Source organism: Dermochelys coriacea, chromosome 5 (assembly GCF_009764565.3).
Source record: "Dermochelys coriacea isolate rDerCor1 chromosome 5, rDerCor1.pri.v4, whole genome shotgun sequence".
NCBI classification, from domain to species: domain Eukaryota; kingdom Metazoa; phylum Chordata; order Testudines; family Dermochelyidae; genus Dermochelys; species Dermochelys coriacea.
This window is the reverse complement of record NC_050072.1, coordinates 43062400-43087723: the sequence shown is the minus strand read 5'-3', so window position 1 is coordinate 43087723 and position 25324 is coordinate 43062400. Positions and strand designations below refer to the sequence as shown.

The window sequence follows — 25324 nt, the reverse complement described above, 5'->3', positions numbered from 1 at the left end:
CCTAACACAGTACACATATAAAATTACATGTTCATAAGGCCATTCAGATGTATATGTGCTCAGGAAAACAATATAGATGTTTAACTCATCTAAATTGTCATACTTTAATTATTCCCAACATATATCCAATAGGTATGTTGGTGGAACGGAAAAAACTACAGCCAAGATGCACTTGTGCTGAAATTATTTCATACTCAGCAGAGCCATTATTGTGTCTCAACCGTTTTCAAGATTTGTCCAACAATGAAAATTTTTTCAGCCATAGACATTTTGTTTGTTTTTTCTACCAACACAAAAGTAACACGAAATAAATAACATGCACTCAGACAAATGTACTGAGCAGAGATTTACCTAGCAGGAAATGTAAGTTCAAGAAAACTTGGAGGCTCTTTTTTTTTTTCTTTTCTTAAAGCTACAGTACCTTGCAACATTGACCTCTGTAGTACTGGCAATGGTTTTAAAAAGAAAAGCAGCAAGAGCATTACCACCTTGCCCCCATGAAGTTTTGGCAAGACAAAACAAATGAAAGAACAGGGACATCTAAAATAAAGAAGGGGAAAGTCCCAAAATTAACCAAATTGACAAATGAACTAGACACCTATTTAAACACTGACATTGAATCCTTTGTGTGACAATATTTGTGTACAAAAAATTACATTCATAATATTAAGGATACGCCACAAAACATCAAAAGCCAGGAAATGCATTTTTGTTTGTTTCTATGAAATTCCTGTGTGACTGTTTTCAGTTAAAAAAGGTCTCACAAAAGGTTCCAAATTTATAATTGGACTATAAAATACTATAACCACTGTGAGTGAATATTTTTTTTTTAAATGCACATACAATACTGATTTTTGGAATGCATACTAGTCACAAGAGACTACACTACTAGGAGTGTTCCCACTACATCACACTTGTGGGATGCTCCATTCAATGCCACTGACCACTGGGAACCTACTAAATCAGCAATGCCCATTGGGACTACACGGTTCTTCTTATAGCACCAACTGTTTGGAACCCAGGACATAAGAGGCTGTACAGTCCCCAGCTGTCTCACTTTGTTTTGCTAAGCCTGGGAATACAATGCCAAAGGAAAGGGGAAGATGGGCGAGCAATGTGAGATGGGTGAGAATCTGCTACGGCAACATTAAGAAAACCACAGTTACCTTTCTTCAAATAACCTCTATCATTTAAGGTGGTCTCAACATATTTCCATTTGTGGGACTCTAGCAAACCATTCCAACCCCCAGAAAAGAGTCCTAATTGGGATTGCAGTATTGCCCTTCCAAAGTTTTTTATGACAAAAAAATAGTAGTGCTGTGTAAACATGTGAGCAAAAGTCCAGGTGGCAGCCTTGAAGATTTCTATCTTGGAAGCATTACAGATGCAGGCCACTGTTGTTGTCTGAGCTAATGAAGAAAGCATTAAGACTTTGAGGTACTAACCCCATAGTTAAAACATACACATGCCAAAAAATGGTCTAATTGACATCATTCTGCTCCCTACACTTCTGACTAACAAATCATAGTAAATGCTAACAAAAGATGAAGAACACCTTGAACAGCTGAATTAAGCAAAGAAGGTTTTTACACATTATTTCTTTGGGAAAAGCAGAGGAATGAGTTAAAAAGGAGGTTTTTCAACTGATTTTTATGGTCACCAGGAAGCTAAAGGAAATCTGCCAATGTAGCCATGAGCACCCTCTGAATAGAAACCTATGATCCACTCCTGTGCTCATGGATCCATGGCAACGTTTTGTTCTCTCTCTACAAGAGCATCAGGTCTCCTGGTGGAGATACCCCAATCCCTCCCAAACTCTGTTTCTTCTTCCCCTTCACCCATCTCCTCCACTGAACACAGTGTACTGTCTCACAATTCAAATAGATTTGTTTCAGCTAAATACTTAAAATGGGAACTTTCAACAAGATAAATACAGAAACACTACCTTGACATGATGTAAAGTACATTTAAGTAATCCATATCCTTAAAGACAAATTGGTGAAAAAGATTAAAGGCTTTTAAAACAGAATAAAGCTCAATCTGTACAAGAAGCTAAAAAACCAAAACAAAACATGTGCCTAACACATCTTGAAAAGCCAGAATTACTATAGGGTAGTAACTTCTTTCTTCAAGTGATTGTCCACATGTATTCCACTCCGGATTACTCAAGTGATAACTTGCATGGAGACAGCAAGCACTATTAGAGTTTAATGGAAAAAAGACTGCATGGCAAAGCAGGCTTCAGACAGGGAGATCTACACTAGGGAATAGTGCTGGGCGAAGGTGTGAACTGAACTCCAGGTAGCTGCTCAGCAAATCTCTAAGACTGGGACACCTTGGAGGAAAACACCTTGTCTGAGTTCTGGCGGAATGGGTCCAAATGAGTCACCAGTAGTTTGTCTTAATACAATCTGAGACCCATTTTGAAAGTATTTGGCTGAAGACAGGTTGACTGTTCATTCTGTCAGCAAATGCTAGGAACAATCTAGACACAACAAAGCCTTTTAAGAGCCCTCCTAGATAGCAAGAAGAGACATGATAATGTTGAAGTGCGGCTCGATGTCTAGTTGGCAGCCGGCATCAAGTGGAGTACCCCAGGAGTCAGTCCTGGGGCCAGTTTTGTTCAACATCTTCATTAATTATCTGGATGATGGGATGGATTGCACCTTCAGCAAGTTCGCATACGACACTAAGCTGGGGGGAGAGGTAGATATGATGGAGGGTAGGGATAGGGTCCAGAGTGACCTAGACAAATTGGAGGATTGGACCAAAAGAAATCTGATTAGGTTCAACACAGACAAGGGCAGAGTCCTGCACTTAAGACGGAAGAATCCCATGGACCGCTGGGGACCAACTGGCTAAGCAGCAGTTCCACAGAAAAGGACCTGGGGATTACAGTGGATGAGAAGCTGGACATGAGTCAGCAGTGTACTCTTGTTGCCAAGAAGGCTAACGGCACAGTGGGCTGCACTATTGGGAGCATTGCCAGCAGATTGAGGAAAGTGATTCTTCCCCTCTATTCAACAATGGTGAGGCTGCATCTGGAGTACTGAGTCCAGTTTTGGGCCCCCCCCCCATTACAGAAAGGATATGGATAAATTGGAGATAGTCCAGCAGAGGGCAATGAAAACAATCAGGGGCTTGCGGCACATGATCTATGAGGAGAGGCTGAGGGAACTGGGCATGTTTAGTTTGCAGAAGCGAAGGATGAGAGGGGATTTGACAGCAGCCTTCATCTACCTGAAGAGGCTAGAGCTTGGCTGTTCTTATAGTGTGGCAGATGACAGAACAAGGAGCTATGGTCTCAAGTTGAAGTGGGGGAGGTCTATGTTGGATATTAGGAAATAAAACTTCAATTGGAGAATGGTGAAACACTGGAATGGGTTACCCAAGGAGGTGGTGGAATCTCCTTTTTTAGAGATTTTTAAGGCTCAACTTGACAAAGTCCTGGTTGGGATGATTTAGTTCGGGTTGGTCCTACTTTGAGCAGGCAGTTGGACTAGATGATCACCTGAGGTCTCTTCCAACCCTAACCTTCTATGATTTAGCTCTCCCTGGGTGGTGAGAGATTTGGGAAAGACGACAAGTAAATGGATCATTTGGTTAAGATGAAAATCAAACCACTTTGGGTAAAAACTTTAGATGAGATTTTAAAAGTTACTTTGTCCTTGTGGAATACTGTATAAGATGGACCCACCATACGGGCCTGAATCTCTTCCGGCTGAGGTTGTGGCCATAGGAAGGAGGTCTTCATAGAAAAGTGGTATAAGGAACAGGTTGCCGTAGGCTCTAAAAGAGGTTCCATCAAAGCTGTAAAGACAACGCAGAGGTCCCAAGAGGGCGGCATCTTTCTAACTGGTGGGAAGCTATGGAGGATACCTTTGACAAGACACTGTTGGGTAACAGAAGGTGTGGCCTTCCATCCGAGGATCATGGGCAGAGATGGCTGCCAAATGTACTTGACAGAACAAATGGAAAGGTCCAAATGCTTTAAGATGAGGAGACAGTCCAGGATGGCAGTCCCTGGTGCTTCCAAAGAAGTGAAATTATTCTCCAGCACCCAGATAGAGAATCTCTTCTATTTAGCAGCATAGGTCAGTCTGGTGGAATCTTTTCTGCTGCAAATCAGGATGTTTTGAAATGCTATACGGCAGCCATCAGCCATGCTGTGAGATGGAGAGGTGCTAGGTTCAGGTGAAGGACTTTTCTACCTGGTTGTGTATTATTTCAGAATGTGTTTCAGGGAGCATGATCAGGAGCCATGACAACAGGTTTATGAGGTCCGAGAACCAAAAGCGTCTGTGCCATCCTGGGGATATCCTTATTACCAGAGCCCCAGTTTATCTGATCTTCCAAGGGACTCTCTGTACCAGAGGAATTGGGGAGTAGGCATACATGAGTCCCGGTGACCACACAATCAGAAAGGCATCTGAAGGGGAGCTGGGACTGGCTCCTCACTTGGATCAGAATCTGAGGCACTTCTTGTACTGGTCAGATGGCAAACCAGCCCAAAACTGGAGGCCCACAGGTGCAGAAAGATATCTCACAGCATGGAGTCCTTGAGTGATCATTCATGGCTGAGTACTGACGACTGAGTTGGTCTGCGAAGCCATTTTGTAGACCAGGATGATGTAATGCTACTGATGTGCCATGGTGACTGATACACCATTCTCAAAAGGTGGTTTGGCTCCTGGCACAACTGTGATAGTGAACGCATTCCTGTGGTCGTTACAGTACATTGCTGTGGTGTTGTCAATGAGCATCTGTACTGTGCCATCTCAAAGAAATGGGAAGAAGGCTATGCATGCCAGCCGAATGGCTCTCAGTTCCAGGATGCTTATGTGAAGCCTGGCCTCTTGGGTGGAATGGAAGCCTTGGATCTGAAGTGGCGCCAATGAGCTCTCCATCCTATTGAAGATTCATGTCACTAGTTAGGCTGGGAAGAGATGAAGGGCACCCTGCTGCACACATGTAAAGCTTTCTTCCACCAATCTATCAAGGAGAGGACTTCCTGGAGAAATGTGAATAGTATGTCTCAGTGGTATCTGCCTGGTTGATACACTAATCTCAAGAACCCTTGCATGGAACATAGGTGAAATCTGGCAAACTGTACTGCACAGATGCATGAAACCCTGGGACCAATGAGTTTCAGATTGTCAGGTGAGATTGAAGCTATCGGACCTGAGAATTAGAATGATAAGAAATCTGTCCCGTGGGCAGGCAGGCCTTCACCAGTGAGGAGTTCAACACTGCTCCTTATGAAGTCTACAGTCTGACTTGACTCTGAGGGCCAACGTGGCAAAAAGAGCCAGGACTGCTCAGATGGAGTTGTTCATGTACTGAGGTGACTGACCTCAGATCAGTCAGTCCTTGAGGTAAGCATAGATCTGAATTCCTTCTCTTCTCAGATGTGCAACCATGACCACCAGGCATTTGATGAAGACCCTGTGCCACATGGACGCTAAAGGGAAGCACTCTGTACTGATAGTGAGACTTTTCCCCCAAGAAACCGGAGGTATTTCTTGTGGGGCAGGAGTATTGCAATATGAAAGTGTGTCTTGTAAGATGAGCCTTGTGAACCAGTCTTGAGAATCCAGTAGTGATTATGCATGCTAGGGTCACCATCCTGAACTTGTTGAGTTGTTTGTGGTCCAGGATAGGGCACCATCCCCCTTTCTTCTCTGGGACCAGGAAATATAAATATATATACACTTGCTATGAGGGAGTCCATTTCCCTCCTGAGCAATATCTTGTGAGAAGGGTCGCAGACAGAAGTGACTAGAATGGGATGGAATATCCCTTCTCCACAATCCCCAGGACCCACTGATCCAGACCATCCGATTCCATGTCTCCTGAAACAAACTTAAACAATTCCCAAAGGTGAGAAAATTTGTCTCTGCAAGACTCTTAACCACACCATCAAACCTACTATTATGAGGCTGATGGATGGTGTGTAATGGAGGAGGAATAGGCTTTTAATTAATAGTAGCTAAATATACCTAGAATGGCTACGGTTTAGTTTTGTCAAATTTTGGGATTATATCTCATCTGGAACCTCCTCTTCTTCCTCCAAGGCTTGGAAGATCTCTGCTGACTGTATAATATGAGGATGGTTGCCTCTGCATCTGACAGAGTGGAGACTTGTACCGTTTCTTTCTGGGAACCAGAGCGTACATGCCCAGGGAGCACAAAGTCACTCTTGAATCCTTCAGTGTGTGAAGAACCCCATCAGTTGCAGATTCCTCAAAGGGACTACAACCAGGAGGCCCTGTGCATTATTACTGCTGTAGCAATACCCCAGGCCACCATATGAGAAGTGTCAACGGAGACCTGTAATGAAATCCATGCAACCAGCTGTCCTTCCAGCACTAGGGATTTTTATCTGTCGCAAACTGAGATATGTGATCCCAAGTCAGGAAGTCATATTTAGCGAGGAGCAATTGGTAACTTTTAGGCGATTGAACAATATGACTTCTGACCAAACAGGTCAGCTTTTTTTTTTTTTTTTTTTAAAGGGGGCTTTTTCCTGGGAGTCGCTTTAGGTTCATCCTGTTTTTTGGACCTCTCCTGGACAGAGAGTTGGTGTCTAATAGTTATAGAAATATTCAAAATTTTTAATGGGGACCTGATAGGGCAGGTCTGCTTTCTTTTAGATTTAGGTACTTCTGAGGCAGGAGTCTGCCAAAGTCTTCTGGCTGGTTCCAAGTGCCATCATTTAATGGCATTGCCAATTTAGCAGGGTCCAATGAGTGCAGGCTGTCAAGAAGTTTGTGTGATTACTCTTGCAGTATATTGACCAGAATTTCCAGGGTGTCCACCATTCTCCTGAGGAGTTACTGGAAAATCTATTAATTGTGAGATTGGATTGGAACAACTGAGGTCTGGCTTTTGTCTGGCAAAAAGGAGGAGATTTTTGGCTTCTGTTTCCTGCAAGTCCTGCTCACTCTCTGCACTAGGAGGCAGCTGACTGGGGTGGCTTTCTTGCGGTCTCAAAAGAGAGGGACACCTTGCCTTCATCTCCTGAGGGGCTGTTGGAATCCTAAGAGTAGAGTGCCCAAAATGACCACAAATGCATGGGATTCTGGAAAGGGGGTACAGGCAAGCGTAAGTATCATGCAGGGTACAGCTCAAAGACATCTTCATAGTCTCTCTTGCGGGAGTGGTCTCTGATTGTCCTTTCACCCAGGCTAGGGTCATATCGTTCTGGGGTGTGATACAGGTAGAGTCATATCGTTCTGGGGTGTGTTGCCTATCACCTAATCCTCTGAGGCCAAGGAGGAGAAGGAATACATCTCCTCCACAGGTGGAGCATATCTCTCATGTGCTCGAGAGGGACGAGGCAGCTCCTGTCGTTGCAGTGCAAGGTTCACAACCTGTGAAGATAGTTTCTTAGTAGAAGACAGCACTAGAGACCTCAGGCTGATCTGAAACTGCCAAGTGTCTCAGTACTGGTGAAGAAGGGGGGGGGGGGGAAGGATGGCTGGTATTGTCAAATGTGGACTGGAAGCAATTAGTGCTGAGATTTTCAGTACCAAAGGCAGCGTCTAGGTCAGAACACTTTCTGGTGCCAGGAGGTCTGAAGAGCACTCCTGACTTCAGTGCTCAGTGTTTTGATCCAATCACAGGATTATCAATGACTCCTGGAGAGTTTGCTCAGACTGGTCAGTGATTGCTCAGTGGTGAGGCATCAGCAGAACCTGATCTGGCTCTTGAATTGCCTCCTTGGCTGTATCGGCTCAGGACCAGAGAGAGAGAGTACAATGCAAACAGTGCTCCTTATGTCTTCTCTCTTCAGAGGACCTGGGTGAGGAAGTGAAGGTGGTTTTGGCCAACTCCAGGATAGAGGAATTGGACTGCTTTATAACCTTGGCTATGACACATCGGGGTGCATGTAGGACACAGCATGTGCTGCAATGCGCAATGCTACACACACAAAAAATTACAATCTTGTGTGGATGGGATGCATGCACTCCAGATATGGAATACACTAGAAGAAGAGACTTTCCTCTTACAAATAAAAAGTAAGAGTGTAGTGAACAATCCAACAATTTATATTGAATTTTCAAGTCTCTATATGAAGATCTATTTTAAAAAAGGTCTTCGCTATCATTTTTCTTCTCGTTGCATAATTTCAGGTTGCTCAATTATGATAGGAGCATATCCCTTATGTGATTTAAATTGGGTTACACATATTCGTTGCTATGTTGAAGTTAGTCAATCTTATTTGCTAGACATCAGGCTTTCATTTGATCCCTTATGAAAACTGCTGCTTGAAATGTTTTCCCTTTTACATCACCAGGCAAAAATGTCCAAGAGTGCTACAAAACAAGAATTAGCTTCTCTGGTTTTGATTTATAGGCAGCCTTTGATGTTTTAAAATTTTAAAAGATTGTTCTTGTACAAGTTTAGAAACTATGGAACTTATAAAACTTTACAAAAATAATTTATGAAAACTTTTACTAAAAATTCCTAAATAGAAATAAGAAGTATGTTATATAAACCACTGAAAATCAGGTAATGCAAAGCAAAGGTGAACAGTGATCTTAACCATACTACTATGTAAAAGTACAGGAACCAACATATGAATTAAAGATGGAGATATTATTCTTAAATTTGTATTTCCTGATTTTTTTTTGTTGGTTTGGTAACCGTTATAATGCTTAAACACAGCAGATTCTTTTAATCTGTTAATGTCCTCTGTTGTGAAATGTTTGTTAAAAAATATGTATTTGTGATCTTCTAAATTAATCATACAGTTTCTTTCCCCAGCATACATCCCAGAGGTCTAGAATACAGTATGGAGTAACTTCCTACAAAATTAAAAGCCCATTTTGAGTTAAACAGAATCACACCTGAAACTACCAACTTCTGATTTATGGGACTCTGAAAAACAAAAAAAACTTAAAAAACAACAACAAAAAGGTACAGAAATTGTAATGCTATTTCCTAAAATGCCTTAAATAGAAGGGGACAGAGAAACATGCAGCAAATAATTGAATTTTCATTCCTCACTATTGTATTGGCCAGCCGTCTCTCGAAGCCAGCCAAGAGAAGCACATCTGTGGCTCTTCTGAAGTTCATGGCATGGTATTGAGATGTATATCATGTACCAAAACAATATAAAAATAAATGCTACCTATAAAAGCACACTCACAGAAAAAGAGGAAGTATCTCTCACACAACCACATACATCTCCGCACTGTACTTAGACTGTTGAATGAAAAACCACTGTAAAAACTAATAGCATTATTTATAAAAACAAAGCCACCCTCTTAAATCTTAAAGAAAAAATAAACCTAGTGGTTCTAACAAACTAAACTATACTGGTGGAAGGGAAGGATGAGAATTAAGGAGACAGCATTTATTACACAATAGCATTCCAATAGGAAAAAAAGTAAGGCGTTATTAAACACATGGAGGGAAAGGATAAGCTATGAGGGCAGCAAATTTCACACACTGGTTCTTACGCTACTCTCATCACCTACTATCTGGTGTCGTTCAGTAATGTAGTAGGTGCCCTGCCTAACATTTGTAAAGTCACAAACTGACATAGTGCCCTCTGGTACTTCATTCACTGAAGCGCAAACACTCTGAGGTCTGGTTTGTTTGGACCATCAGTACTATAGGTTTTGGCAGAAAAAAGTGTTTCCCAGACATTATTGGGAGAGCTCGTCCCATTCTCTCATCTTATCCCTAGGGGTAGAACAGTGCATAAAGTGTAGTATTTTGTTTAGGTAGGGTTGTTTTTGTTCTTTATGTCTATGCTTCTATGTATTTATAGAAGAGAAGGCAAGGTTGAAGACGTGCACCTTACACTGTGAGTGGAAAATGGTGAGGTCTGTGATGGTTAGGGCCCTACCAAATTCACGGCCATGAAAAATGTGTCACAGATCGTGAAATCTGGTCTTTTGTGTGCCTTTATCGTATACTACACAGATTTCATTAGAGGAGACCAGCTCTTCTCAAACTGGAGGTCCTGACCCAAACTGGAGTTACAGGAGGTTCGCAAGGTTATTCTAGCAGAGTAATGATAAGTGGTGGATTAGCCACTGGGCCACTAGGGCCTGTGCCCAGGGGAACCAGCCAATTGGGGGGGCCCCCCACGCCATACTTTGCCTCCCTAGTGTTGCTGCTGTTGACTGGGATTGGGGCATGGGGGCTTGCTCTGCTCCACCTGCCTGGCGCTCCTGCCCTGACCCTGCTCCCCAGCAGGAGCACAGGCGGTGAGGGATGGGGGCAACTGCAGGAATAAGGAGTGGGGAGGGCCCCCCACTTGCTCTGGCCCAGAGCCTCAGAAAAGTGTGACCACTGGTCACGGTTTTGCCACCCTTACTTTTGCGCTGTCTTCAGAGCTGGGTGACTGGAGAGCAGCAGCTGCTGGCCAGGTGCCCAACTCTGAAGGCAGTATCCCGCCAGCAGCAGCACAGAAGTAAGGGTGGCAATACCATACAATTACAACACGGTGACATTTCAGATTAAGATAGCTGAAATCATGAAATTTATGATTTTTAAAATCCCATGACCATGAAATTGACCAAAATGGACTGTGAATTTGGTAGGGCCGTAGTGATGGTCCTTAGTTTCTGTGGGTACTCAAGGATCCACCACAATAAAAGCACTATTGTGAGATCCTTAAAATGTACATGATATCAGAGCTCACATACCTACCCAGATAAAGCTTGAGGCCAGAATCTACAACTTATTCCTACAAGGAGGGAATTACAATAATTAAGATTCTTGGTCATGAGGGCTAATGTTGCTGTTCTGATATCACATAAAAAGAAGATTATAGCCTGAAAAAAATTGTGCAGATTAAAAAAAATACTTTGTTCCACATTCATTGAAAAATCAAACTTGAATATGATGCCAAGATTTTTAACCTTACTTATCTTCAAATATATCCCCTTAACAAGCAGGGACATTGAGGTGAGGAAAATATTAACATGATAATCATTACCCACCAGAAAGACTTCATCTTCTTGAGGGTAAGGATAAAACAACTTGGTGCATCTGACTGACAATGTCATCCAAGGCAACATGTTTTCAAGGACAAGTAGTGTGTATCATCAGCAGTGCAATGACACTCTGCCCTATATTTAGAAAATACTTGCCTAAGAGGCTTTGTATATACATTGGACAACGTGGATGACTACATTCCTAAAAGATGCTATCCTCACCGCATATCCCTTGGTGATGACATAATTGTTCAACAATGCCAATCAACTCTTACCTTCTGGGTATAGCAAAGCAGCTGCAGAAGTATCAGCCACTGGTCTCTTCGCCACCAATGGTCAGTCATATCAAAAATCTGCTGGGATCTACTACATGATCAGGATGACTAAGTGCCTTATCTCAAAGCATTAAAGGATCATTCAAGACTCTGACAAACATGAATTCCAAAAAACTAGATTCCAGATTAATATCTACTTAGTATGGCTTTGGTGCTCAGATGCAACTGAAACTGCAAAGCCATTAACTTTTCAATCACTTTGCAAAATATGTTATATTTTAATATAATTTTTTAAAACTACACCACAATAAAAAACACTTACCTGAGCCTCTAAGGGCTGGCTCTATAATCCAGCAAGGCTCCCTGGTGGAAGCCATGATGTTACGTAATGGTTCATTCTCAGGTAATTTAACTGAGCCAACAAGTATGATGTGGGAAAATAAGTTTTTTTTCCTTTTTTCAGGAAGGGTACGTTTATAATCTGTTATCTGAATATTTCTCAGACATTCAACACATAAATTTACAATTACCTATATTTTTTGAAAAAAATGTTCACAGGTCCCATTTAAAAAATTTCAGAGCACATTTTCATTACAAAATGAAAAATTCATCAAAATACAGATTACATAGCTCTTTTTATAATACAGGAAGACAGAATGATGAACAATAATTAACAATTTTTTACCTTTTCTAACTTTTTAGCTTCAATGTGTCGCAGCACCTGTTCCCGCCAATCATGAGGGACTTTGCTTTTTCCTGGAGGGTCTAACAAAGAATGCTCAGAGTTAACCCTGGGGCTTGGTCTTTTTGTGGGACTAGTCCGTGAATAATTAAAGTCACTGACTGACATAGTTCTTTCTGGTATTTCATTCACTGAAGGGCGAGCACTCTGAGGTCTAGGTACGTTTGGACCATCAATGCTGTATGTTCTTGCAGAAAGAGGTCTCGGTTGCCCAGACATTATTGGTGGAGCTCTTCCCATTGAATGCAAATCTCTGTATGTTAAGTAGTCCCCTTCAGGAACCTGGGCACGCCTTGGGGGTCCAGTATCACCAACATTTATGGAAGCTGTAGAGGATATGCTGCTCTGTCTCTGAAGAGTATTTCTGGATGCTCCAGGAACAAGTCTATCATTCGGTGGAATAGCCCACATTTCTAAATGTCTTCCACCCATCCTTTGATGCATGTTATATGCAGCATTGGCTCGAACATTGTTATGATTGGAGAAATTCATGTTGGCAGAATGTTTTACGTAATTAGAACTTTCTGTGCTGTCTGACCTAGATAGGCGCTGAGGTGGTAAGCTCCCTTGTTCTATTTGGGCATTTTGTTTTGGGGGCCACAAGGTATCTTTGGCTGTTGTACTGCTGCTATATTGGATATTATACTGAGGTGCACTGAACATTTGCGCTCCACTTGCCACTGGTCTAACTACATTAGCACCTTCAGGATTGTGATTTGAATCAAATTTGAACAATGTTTTTGTACAAGCTACTAAATCAGAAGATGATGATGATGATCCAGGAAATACCTGCAAAGGCTGGTCATATAGAAGAGTAGCAGACTTGCTTCGGACAATGTTTTTTCCATCTGTACCAGCAGATGCAGATTTTGCCACTGAGTTTGGCACTTGGGATCCATTGTCATTAACAATATCAAAAATTTTTAGAGCACCAGTGTCCATGTTGGTGATACTGTGAGATTTCACCACAGGGCCACTTCGCTGTGGGGACAGATCTTCAGTGCTCTTCGAAATACATATATCCACAGAAGAATCAGTGTCAACCGTAATGCTTCTCTTTAATTCAGTCTTCCTTGGAGATCGCAGTGCTTTCTCAGAATGTCCATTCACTTTATTTATAGAACAGAGGTTAGAATATTGATTTCTATTTTCGAAGAGCTCAGTTTTTTCTTTCATGTTATAGTTTAAGCAGTCCGTTACCGACACTATTTCCTGTGTCTTGAATCTTTCCATAACACTTGGTTGTATTGCATCTTCACTAGTCAGTTTGTTGATGTTCATGTTAATTTGGTCTAATCTGTGAGATTCCTCAGTAGCTGTGTTTAGGTCAACACCTTTTTCTATTAGAGCTAATCTCTCTTCAATCCTTAATTCATATTCAGGCAAATTTGTAACTTTCTCTTGTGCATTGATTTCTTCTTCTACTGTGATGTTTAATTCACCTCCATTTTGCAAAAGGCTATTAAAATTTTCATCTTCTTGCCTGAAAAAAAAGATAGTTCTTTGAGAAAACCGAAGAGGCTGCCAAAAGCATTGATCTATTTTTAATTACTTGTTCATTTAAGTTGTGTATTATCATGCAGAAGTCCCACACCATGGATGCATGATGAGACAAAAGACCAATTGCTGACCTAATTGTAATGTTATATTCCCATTAGGAAAAACATTCTGTATTAAAGGCCTAATCCTGCAAGTCTTACTCGCATGACAAGTTGCGCTGAAATTAATGGATAATTCATGTAAAAAGAACTCCTGAATTAGCAACAGGTTGTAAAATCAGCCCTAATTTCAGAATTCCACTTAAAAGTTCAGAGTTAATATTGTATTCAATATTGTATACAATATTCAATATTGTACTTGTCATTTTTGTTGCAATAAATAATTAAAATTATATTTCTGACTGGATACTTCTAAAGATAAGATCAGCCTGAGAAAAATGCTTTCATTTTAGTTTGTTATATCATATTTTAATTACTAAACTAAACTATAGACTGCTAGCCATTAAACACACAGATTATAATATTTAAGGAAAGCTAACCACTTTTTGCAACCTGGGTCATTAAACTATTTGCTCTCCAACATCCTCTGAATAATCATAAATGACATGATGAAGTTTTCTGTAGAGATAGTAGAAAAATAAAAGTTCAAAAGGATCCAATCATTGTACCTTAAGAAGATGGGAACAGTTTGACTATTACAATTTGTTGGGGTGCTTTTTTTTTTTTTTTTTTTTTTTTTTTTAAAGAAAAATAAGTTATTTTGTGTTATACTTCAAGATAAAAGTCCTATTTTGTTATTTAAAATTATATTAGAACACGAACATATTTAAATTAATTATTTAATGAAAAATAATCAAGGTGTCAGGCTGGACTACAACAATAATTTTTTACTAAAAGATAAGCAACAAGTTTCTCTATTGTAGTTGCTCAGGTATCCTTGCTGTTATAGCCTTACTATAAACTGTTTCACAAACCTGATTTTGGAAATAGCAGCACTATGTGTTTCTTTGTCCGGAGAGCACACTGAAATGTCATTACTACTGTCAGTATGTAGAGAAACTGAATCTGACATTCGAGAAGGAGAGGAACAATTGCTGTTATTGTGATTGCTGTTGTGGGTGGCTTCATCTGATAAGGAATCTGCATCTTTATTATCTGAAACGAAGTTTGTCAGTTTAGTCATGTACATATTGAACTTCTATAAAGTCAACAAATAACGTGTAATGCATATTACTAGAAAAAGTATAATTTCTTCATACACTCTAACACCATCAATAATAATAATTATAAACATTAATAAATTGCCATTGCAAAGTTCAGTTTTGCTTCATATAATTTGATGGGATTTCTGTTTTTGTCAGCAATGGTTCCTGTTTTTTAAGGAACAGCTGGCTAAGTTAAGCCAGTACTTGTCTATTACTGAAATTCAACTTGTTACTCTTTGTGAGGTTTATTGGCCAGGTACCAATGTTATGTTATATAATCTTTTCCAAAGGCCATCAATCAAATTGTGTTTCACGTTTGTTTTAGAAACCCCCTTCAAGTGCTTATATTGCATAAACCTTATTAGCTTTTTTTTTCCTCCCCAAGTAAAGTGTTCAGCTCCATGTGTGAGAAAAATGGTAATGTAGCAGTACACAAAGTTGCTACTTGCTAACCTTACCATACAATTCCATTTATTTGAATCCAGTGTGTCCCTCATGTAGCCCAATGTTAATCATCTGCTAATAACTTCTAAATAGCCTTCATCACTGACTGCGATTAGTCAGTTTTTTTTAATAGATAAATACTTTAAATTATGTCCCACAATGGTTTTAATACAATCTAGAGTTTTAATAAAATCAATGAAGTTTTTTTTGACTCTTTAATAAAGTACAAAATATTAAGCAAACATCAGCATTACTCCCTTCATTCCCCATATTTCTGTATCAGTGAAACTGCAGCTCAAAATAAAAGGAGTACTTGTGGCACCTTAGAGACTAACAAATTTATTTGAACATAAGCTTTCGTGAGCTATAGCTCACTTCATCGAATGATGCTCAAAATAGCAGTTCAGTTTATCTGAACGCCTGGTTATCTGAAAGTTTTGTATGTCCCCAAGTCATCTGGATAAACAGGAATGTATTGTCTATAGCTATAACACAATTAGACAAAATATTCTAGAAGAAAATGAATCTTTGAATGTGCTCTAAATACTGTTATGTTCTGAAGAATACATTTTATAAATATAGCAAGAGACGATCAACAATGTTTTTATGCCTAACTATAATCCAGAAACAGAACTCTATAGTACTTTCATGAAGACCTAAGAAAGTACTCTTGCACACATTTGTTCTGGCCTAACCTATGCATACAAATACCTGATGAGCAAGTACAAATCATCTATGTGCATGGCTTACTAGGCACCAAACTAGCCATGTGCATGAGCAAGTCAGGTTTTGTACACAAATTAGACAGGAAAATGTACATATACAATTTACCTTGCCTAACTTTAAAAATCTGGCTCCAAGAGACTAACTCAGGCACCAACAGGAATTAACTTGCAAATCTGGCCTCTGGCTCCTTGGACAAAAAGAGCTTTTGGCTCATTTTATTAACCAGATATCAGATCCCAGAGAAGGCTTTGCTAACTGTCAAGATCATCTCCCTTTCTCACACTTCTTCTGCATCTGAGTGAATGAATGTTATGTGGGTCCAAAGTAGGGCAAAGCCCTACAGATCCATAAAGTCTCATTGACCCTCATCCCTTTATATAGTGTGTCCAGAGTGCTTCTTGCTCTGAAAGGAACTGGACTGGGCAACATAGGAGAATATACAAAATGGGCAAAGAGCCATCTCTTTCCTAACCTTTAAAATTTTGTGTCCCAAAAATCTGGACTAGCCCTTACTCTTCTGACAAAATGGTTGCCCTGGCTAGAACAATTATCTTCCAGAGAACCAATTCTGGTTCTTCTAACAAATTTCATAATACGAAGTTTCCTCCTGAAAGAAAGAGTGAACAAAGTGGCTTTAGACTTATGAGCACCAATCTGGTATGGCAAAGAGGCACCTGGCAAATTCCATTTTTCTGCAGTTTATCTTTCCATTTATTCCACAAAAATGAGATATTTATAGGCTTGGCAGGATTCAATTTAAATTGGTAGTCATCAGTAAACGTTGATTTTACCTGACACACAGACATCAATGGAAAAAAAACCCATTGATAGCTACCAGGAGTGCAGCTTCCCCTGCACTTTGCGCCCACAGGGACCCTGTATCCCAGCCATGTAGAGAGCCCTCTGAAGCCCTGCTGACATGGTCCTATAACAACATAGGGCGCCCCTGCTGCAAAACTGATTTTTTTTTTTAAATCTATAAAAATTGCGGTGGGGGTGGAGGGTTAAAAATAAATCACTATTAACTACCAAATTCACAAAAAAATAAAAATCAAATTCTGCCATACCTAGGTATTTACTCAACAACAGAGAAATGAACAATCCTCAGAACCATACAAAAGTACTCTTGATTTTGTGTGTTTTGTTATCTAACCTTTTTTATTATTGCTAAGTGCTACAACTTTTGGTTGGTTAATGGAAGTTTCTATTAGCGGTGGGCGCATTTCTGCCATTTTCATCTCTTCATCAGAGGAAAGTTCTTCTGACTCCTGTCAAAGGAAAAACAAGCAGCTTTTATGCTGTAAATCTGTAGTGGGTTGCTTAAAAAAGTTGAGTGAATGCTATAAAAAATGCCACCCTACAGAAAGCCCAGATATGACAAACAACACTAATGAATGCTTATCATAGTTAAGTTTCCAAAAGTTACTGATGATTTGGATACATCCACTTTTGTTTGCTGAACTTGAGACACCAGGGCAGATGCGCAGCCCTTTCTAAAAAATCAGGCCACTTGAGGTGTCTCAGGTTGGCATCCAAAAACACAGGTATTCAAAATCATAAGTGACTTTGGAAAATCTAAACCAGCAGCTCTAGCAGAACAAAGTGTGGTAAGGAAAGCCTATAGGTAGGCTGCAGGGGCTCAACCTCCTACCTGCGAGTGCCCTCCACTTTGTGATATAGTTAATCCTGAGGCAAAAAGTGATGCTATTTTGGAATCACTTTCAGGAACAGAAACTAACTAAGTTCTTGGATATTTTGCAGAATTCAGAGTTTGATAGCTTAGTCTCTCCCCTTTTTCTGGGCACTTCTATTATGATCTAATAATATTCTAAAATAAAGTGCAGAGCAGCAGTAAACTGAATTCAGATTTATATTCAGAGGGCAGGTATTTTCTAGAAAGTTTGAGTTCTGAATCTAGGTTTTAAGGCTGAATACGCAAGGGAAAGTTTTCTGCTTCTTTTGGTCAGGTTCAGTCTGAGAAGCTGAAAATTCAACCTCTTTCTGAGGTGAAGAGATGGAATAGGAGGAGAGCAGGGTGAGATGATCAGAAGGCAATATATGTTTTTCCTTTTGCGTTGTTTGGCTACCTCCTTCTCTAGCCTCTCACTGAAAAGCTTGATGATGCTGGTAAACTTTGAGGGGGCAATATCAGTTGCACAAGCATCCACTTTCCAGAGATATATCCAAATAAACATTTTTAAAGTGACATTTGAAACCAAGGGACTTATAGGAGAACATTTAACTTTACCCAAGGAGATTAAATACAGAGTTCCAGCTTGACTGGTTTTGTGCAAGGCAGATGTCAGCTTGTCTTTTATTTAATCACACCAAGCTAAAAGAGCTCTGGTGAAGGTATTAAAGACCATAGCAGCTTGCCAAGATGCAACTGAGCATAATACTTTGAGTCACTTTATTTTGCTATCAGTTTGCTCTTTAGGAAAATAATCTCCTTCCATGACATAGATGGTTCTTTCAGGGGAGTCTGTTTCCTCTTAAAAATACTGCAAAATCCTTCTAGTCGGGAGACTGGAAACTGAAACCTGAAAGTTTAACATTTTTTGACACAGATTTCTTCCTGCTAGGAGTTTCAGGAAATTTCACCTGCAGGACTTCTGGTAGGAGCTACAGACTGCTCTTCTTCCATGATGCAGACTGAGTGACAACTCTATTCCATAGTGCCTTTGGTTGCAGTAAGGAAGGACACAGCCTTATTTTGAGGACCAGCAAACACAATTTAGCCTCCAAAAACAGAAGTGTGTTTCAGTGCAACTGGGATAGTCACTCTCTAACCATCTCTATCACTCTCCCCATGATTTTAATGCAGCAGATAAAACAGTTACTGACCTGTACTACAATTGTTATTCTTTGAGATACAATTGCAGATGTGTATTTCTACTCAGGTGTGCACATGCCCAGTATACCAAAGCCTAAGAACTTTGCTTAGCAGTACCCATCAGGGAAGTGCTTGCTCCCTGTGCCCTTAAATAGCCAGGGGAGGGGCTAAGGGCAGGGCCACCCCAACCCCTTTCAGTTCCTTTGCACCGAACATGAAGAGTAGAGACACCAATGCAGAGGGGTGGATCATGGAATACGTCTACACCCACATCTTGAAGATCAGTTACAGTACAGGTAAATAACTAACTATTTTTCCTTCAAGTGGTCACAGCCATGGGTTCCCCTCAGGTGACACATGCAGTACTCTTAGGAAGAAGAAAAGGAGTACTTGTGGCACGTTAGAGATTAACAAATTTATTTGAGCATAAGCTTTCGTGAGCTACAGCTCACTTCATCAGATGGAGATGAGGCTCGGAATCTACTTAAAAAATTATTGTAGGACTGCTTTCTCAAAAGTCTGCATCTGACTTGGATGCAATGGTAACAGCACAGTGCTTGGTAAAAGTATGTACAGAAGACCGGGTAGCAGCCCTGCAAATGTTTAATATCGAAACGTCACTGAGGAATGCTATCAACATCACTAGACACTCACTGAATGAGCCTGTAATCTCTGTGGAGGCATTGTCTGAGCTACTTCATATGTTGTCATAATTCAGGAAGCTATCTACCTGCAAATCACCAGTGCAGAGACTGCCTAAACTTTCATTCGATCTCCATAGGAAACAAAAAAATGAGGGGATGCTTGAAAAGTTTTATCCTTCTCTAGGTAAGATGCCAAAGTACCATCTCACATCCACGTAAAGTTGCTATTCATCTGCATTCGAGTACAGTTTAGAAAAGGACACTGGTAAATAAATCATTTGGGTAAAAGGTTTGATGCGGCTGTAGGGCTACCACTTTGTCTATGAAAAAGTGCGTATATAGGGGCTCAGCCATGAAGGCCTGTAGGCTCACTTACTCTTCTTGCAGATGTTATAACAAGGAAGGCTGTCTTCTGGCATAGGAGGGACAGAGAACAGGTTGCCAGGGGCTTGAATAGAAGTCTCATAAGAGGAGCTAAGCCAGTTTTAATGTTCTGCCAGAGAACCATTTCTTTCATAGGTGGGTCGAAATGAATAACTCTCTTAGAAATCTCACTACCATGGAGTTCAAGAAAATTGACTTCCTTTCGATGGGCAGATGAAACCTCAATGAACTGAGCAACAAACCAGAAGACTGAAAGTATAACAGGTATTCCAAAATGTCCTGAATGCTAGCCAGTGTCAGCTGAATTTCCCGAACTAATGACCAAAGTGAAAATTGCTTCCACTTGGCCAAATAAGTAGCCTTAGCAGGAGGTTTCCTACTAATAAGTAACACTGGTCAAACAATTTCTCCTCTTCATCTAGCAATGCAGCCATTCTGTGAGGTCCAGACTGCTCAGTGTTGGATGCTAAATCCGACCCTGGTGCTGGATCAATAGGTCAGGATAAAGAGGAAGAGAGATGGGTGGTCAAACCAATAGACTGAGGAGGCTCTGTCTCAGTCAAGCTGTGAGAATCAATCTGGCATGATCCAACTTAAGTTTGAGAATAAAACTATCTTTTGTGTTGGTATTAAAGTTGATTTTTCTTTGTTTACAATCAGATTCAGATGATCAAAGAGATGCAGTGTGAACCAGATATGGTTGAGGAGTTAATCTCTGGACTTGCTCCTCAACCAATCGTTCAGGCAGAGAAAGACACATTCTTCTTCTCTTCCTGAGATGTGCTGCTACTACAGCCGTGCATTTGGTGAAAACCCAAGGAGCTCAGGAAAGGCCAAAGGGGAGCACTGTGTATTAATAATGCTGGCCTATGACTACAGATCTCAGAAACTTGCCATGACTCAGGAAAACCACTACATGGAAATAGGTATCTTGAAAATCGAGGGCAGCAAACTAGAAAATGAGGTGGCAAGATTTGCACACAATACAAAATTACTCAAGATAGTTAAGTCCAAAGCAGACTGCGAAGAGTTACAAAAGGATCTCACAAAAGTTGATAAATGGGCAACAAAATGGAAGATGAAATTCAATTTGATAAAGGCAAAGTAATGCACATTGGAAAACAATCCCAACTATACATACAAAATGATGCCTTCTAAATTGGCTATTACCACTCATTGTGGATAGTTCTCTGAAAAAAACATCTACCCAATGTGCAGCGGCAGCCAAAAAAAAAGCTAACAATGTTGGGGAACCATTAGGAAAGGGATAGATAAGATGACAGAAAATATTATAATGCCACTAAATGAATCCATGGTATGCCTACACCTTGAATACTGTGTACTGTTTTGATCCCCCCATTTCAAAAAGGATATTCTAGAACTGGAAAAAGTAAAGAGAAGGGCAACAAACGATTAAAGGTATGGAACAGCTTCTGCATGAGGAGAGATTTAAAAGACGGGCCTTTTCAGCTTGGAAAAGAGATGATTAAAAGAGGATATGATAGGGGTCTATAAAATCATGACTAGTGTGGAAAAGTATTATTTACTCCTTTCCATAACATAAGAACCAGGGATCACCAAATGAAATTAACAGGCAGCAGGTTTAAAACAAATAAAAGGAAGTACTTCTTCACACAATGCAGTCAACCAGCGGAAGTCATTGCCAGGGGATGTTGTGAAGGCCAAAAGTATAACTGGGTTCAAAGAAGAACTAGCTAAGTTCATGGAGGATAGATCCATCATCTGCTATTAGTCAAGATGGTCAGGGATACAATAGTAACAGTGCTGACAGCCCCTCGATATTGATAAAGAGGCCAATCTCAACTGCCCTCTTAGACAGTGCCGAAGAGACGACAGAGAAGTTTCAGAATAGCAGCCGTGGTAGTCTGTATTCACAAAAAAGGAAAGGAGTACTTGTGGCACCTTAGAGACTAAAATTTATTTGAGCATAAGCTTTCGTGAGCTACAGCTCACTTCATCGGATGTATCCGATGAAGTGAGCTGTAGCTCACGAAAGCTTATGCTCAAATAAATTTGTTAGTCTCTAAGGTGCCACAAGTACTCCTTTTCTTTTTTAGAGATAAGTTTGCAATCAATGCAGGTCATGCAGAGGACCGCACAGAAGTAGTCCTGGCAGCAGAATGCTCTTGAATAATTGGGGTATCAGGAACTGTGAGGCAAAGCAGGTATTACGCTGCTTAGTCTAGTAATGGTGTGCATAGAGTTGGTGCCAATGTCATTGGTGCTGGACTCAACAGGCACCCCACAGCTGGTACAGGAGTCAATACTACAGCAGCCAACATGCTGCCTCAGAGAGTGGATAGACAGCTCAACTCCATCTCGTGTACCAGAAGAATCACAGTGCCGGTCTTTAATCTTCCTCTTCCAGGAAGTGTGATCTCCCCACACTCTGATGGGGTCCAAAATGCAGTCCATTTTGAGAGACCATTTTCTTGGACGTGATCTCTTCTTCCTGGGGGAGGCAGCATCATCTGGCTGAGGAACATCGGCTTGCTCCAGCATTGAAGAAGTCTGAGGGACTGGATGATCTGCAGAGATCTCAGGTACTGAAACAGGTCTCATGACCTACTCAAGGAGAAAGTCCCTCATGCACTTGTGTTTTTTTCCTTGAACAATTTGAAGAAAGGTGCTCCACCTGCAATGTGCCCTTTTCCAAGGCACAACAAGCACTGTGTACGGGCATCACTATTGAGAATAACCCTGGTTACCAACTGAAAGCAAGGAATTTTGTCCCTCTGTCTGATCAACTGGATCCTGGCATCTCCTTCACTTATTGGTATATTGCTGGTTTTGGAAAGTTGCTGTGCAATTGTTAACCAACCAACCTGTTGCTCTGATACCAAATCATTTTTTTTAAATGTCAAAAAATAACATTTTCCAGAAACATTTGCAGTATCTTATCAGAACTAAGAACATGCTACTGGGAAAGGAGATACAGCTGTCCATGATTCCAAAGGGTGGCTTCTGAGAATGTGCAATATATATTGTTTATTATTTAATGAACACATATAACTGCACTTAATCTATGAAAAAATACAGTTTAAAAATTGTGATTTGAAGTAATTTTATTCACTGGTGAGTTCCACTGATTTATGTCACGTCTCTCTAGCGGGTCCTAAGTAGAAAGAGATGAGGGACTCATCACACACCCAATACAAAGGTTACAGGAATTCAAGATCTCTGCCTGAATCTTAACCAAAAGTAGCTGTTGTGAGTTTATAAACCTGCAGAATTAAATTCAAACCTCCTTTACTGTAGATGTCTCTATTAATCACAGTGGGACAGATTTTTGAAAAAAGTGTCTCCTTTTTACATTTAAAATGTGTAGGGATAATTTAAGTCACTTGAAAGTCCAAGTTTCAGACTGCTTCCACAAATCAGATACTTGAATATCTAAATGACAGCTGTGGCCACAACCATAAATGCAACAAAAAGGGAGACAGTTAAGGGGAAGCAGAAAATCAGTACCAACATGAACACCCTCTGGACCACATATTTATATCAGTGTTTTTAGTGGTTTTTTTTTTTTTAATTCACATATATTTCAGTCTGTATCTCCAAATAAATGCAGATAAAAACTTATTTCAAAATAATTTGAAATGAGAAAAACATTGCATTACTTTATTAATAACCATACTTACTTCCCAAATCCTCGCAATGCTAACGGGATGGGCATTTGCTGCTATTGTCAACATAATTTTTCATTGCTATCTTTCAGAATAGCAGATTCAATCCAACACGAACGCAATTCTTTTACTGCCATGGTGCTCATCACACTGCCATACCTCAAGCGTATCTTCATGGTTGACAACTATTTTCGTGTTCTCTAAGGTTTTAACATGTGCAGTCATCTGTGAATTTCTAGGGCTGTGCTCAGCTTCCGGTTCAATGGGCTTCTGCACGCAATTTTCCATCATATAGTTCTCTCTGTCTTCTGTTTTGTTCTTTGCTGAAACTATTTCTGAAGTCTAGTGTAATTTAAAAAAAAAAAAAAAAAAGATTAGTGGAGAATCACCCTGTAAAGGTTTACAAGTATTAATGTTTTATAATTAAAGCTAATATTTTATATTTTGGGGAAGCCATGCAATGACATAAAACAGACTCAACTTCAAAAATAATTTTGACTGTAAAGCAAATACGAGAGAAAAAAAAACCTTTCAGATTATTAAGACAGCTGATTATAAAGTTTTTTTCCCCCCTGCAGGCCTATTTTATCCAATACAAACCAATACATTCTAATTAGAATGGCAAACAAGTGAACACATTAATCAAACACAACAAAACACACACAGGTGGACTGACAATGCGAGAAGTGAGCAGCTGTCAACACTGTTCTCCCACCTTACCATCACACAGAATCAACATGTTTCAGCCAAAAGAAAAGGAGTACTTGTGGCACCTTAGAAACTAACAAATTTTACAGACTAACACAAATACAGACTAACATGGCTGCTACTCTGAAACCTGTCATTATGCAAGACACTGAATTTAGCCGTATGGAATTTTTTTTAATTTGTTAGTCTCTAAGGTGCCACAAATATTCCTTTTCTTTTTGCGAATACAGACTAACATGGCTGCTGCTTTGAAAAATGTTTCAGACAGTGAAGGATCCCCAAGATTCTTCATCATTGCTGCCTTTTTCAGCTTTTCCTATAAATCTTCTGGTCAGACAGGGGAAAAGCAGAGCCCTTTGTGATCATTCTGATTTCCAATTTGAGAGTCAGCAAATAAGGGATGCTTAAAGGCAATGGAGATGCATCTTTCGGAAGATCAAACAAGCTACTTTTGTGATATGTCTAATTTATACTGGCCTCAAGAGCAAGTCACTTGGGTTGCTTCCTAAGCAGAGAGTCATTCAGAGGCCAGCAACTATTACTAACACAAAGCAGCCATTTATTACTGGCTCTTTTAAAGTACTGAATACATAGGTTATGATCTTTGACTTTTTTTCCCCCTCACTGAAATATTTTTTTAAAACAGACTGAATTAGAAGGAGTAAATCAATATATTGTTATGCAATACTATATTCCAGATCTTTGGGACAGCTGTCAAAATTGGAAGAGGAGCTGATTCTAACCTTTACACCCACATCTTTTACTGAAACTTGCTGGCCTTCTTTCTTTGACTCTTTGCCAGCATCTTCAGCGATTTCTTCATCTTTTAGTCTGTGTACTATCGTTTGGACTGTTTTGACCATATTCTTTAGTTCATCAGGATATGGCGTTGGATATCTCTTCAAATTACCCTCCTGTGAAACAAAGAAAATAAGAGCAACAAAACAACTTAAAACATGAATATTTAATCAAATATGAATTTGACAAGAAGGAATTAACAGAACAAACCCTGCATATCTACTTCGCCATTTGAATTATACCTGGATAAACCCAGGAGTGCTGAGTCCCAGAAAACAGTTTGTTGTCTAATGCACAGAAGCCTGCCTCATTGTGTCCCATTAAAGTGGTTGCAGTTTCTCCTTGCCATATATTTATAGAAAACTCAAAATACAGTCCTTAATCACTGTGAGATGCCAATGATTCTTCCTAACTACTGTCCTGAATTTTTGCAAAGCATCATAGTTCAGTAATATCCCAGAAAA

At 40.1% G+C, this 25324-nt stretch overlaps 1 protein-coding gene across 22 annotated transcripts in view; it reads right to left on the bottom strand.

Annotated features, from left to right (window-relative positions):
- ERBIN (erbb2 interacting protein) overlaps positions 1 to 25324 on the bottom strand; it is a 214643-nt gene that overhangs the window by 25262 nt on the left and 164057 nt on the right. For 19 of the 22 annotated variants that reach the window (XM_038402361.2, XM_038402369.2, XM_043514174.1 and 16 more), the window contains 5 exons: positions 24806 to 24976; positions 23514 to 23696; positions 17000 to 17114; positions 14446 to 14626; positions 11916 to 13455 (listed from right to left, as the gene is read on the bottom strand). In XM_038402361.2, coding sequence (XP_038258289.1) covers positions 11916 to 13455; positions 14446 to 14626; positions 17000 to 17114; positions 23514 to 23696; positions 24806 to 24976 — 2190 coding nt within the window. The remainder of the gene's footprint in view (positions 1 to 11915; positions 13456 to 14445; positions 14627 to 16999; positions 17115 to 23513; positions 23697 to 24805; positions 24977 to 25324) is intronic. The other 3 variants (XM_043514182.1, XM_038402368.2, XM_043514189.1) reach the window with 1 other exon arrangement.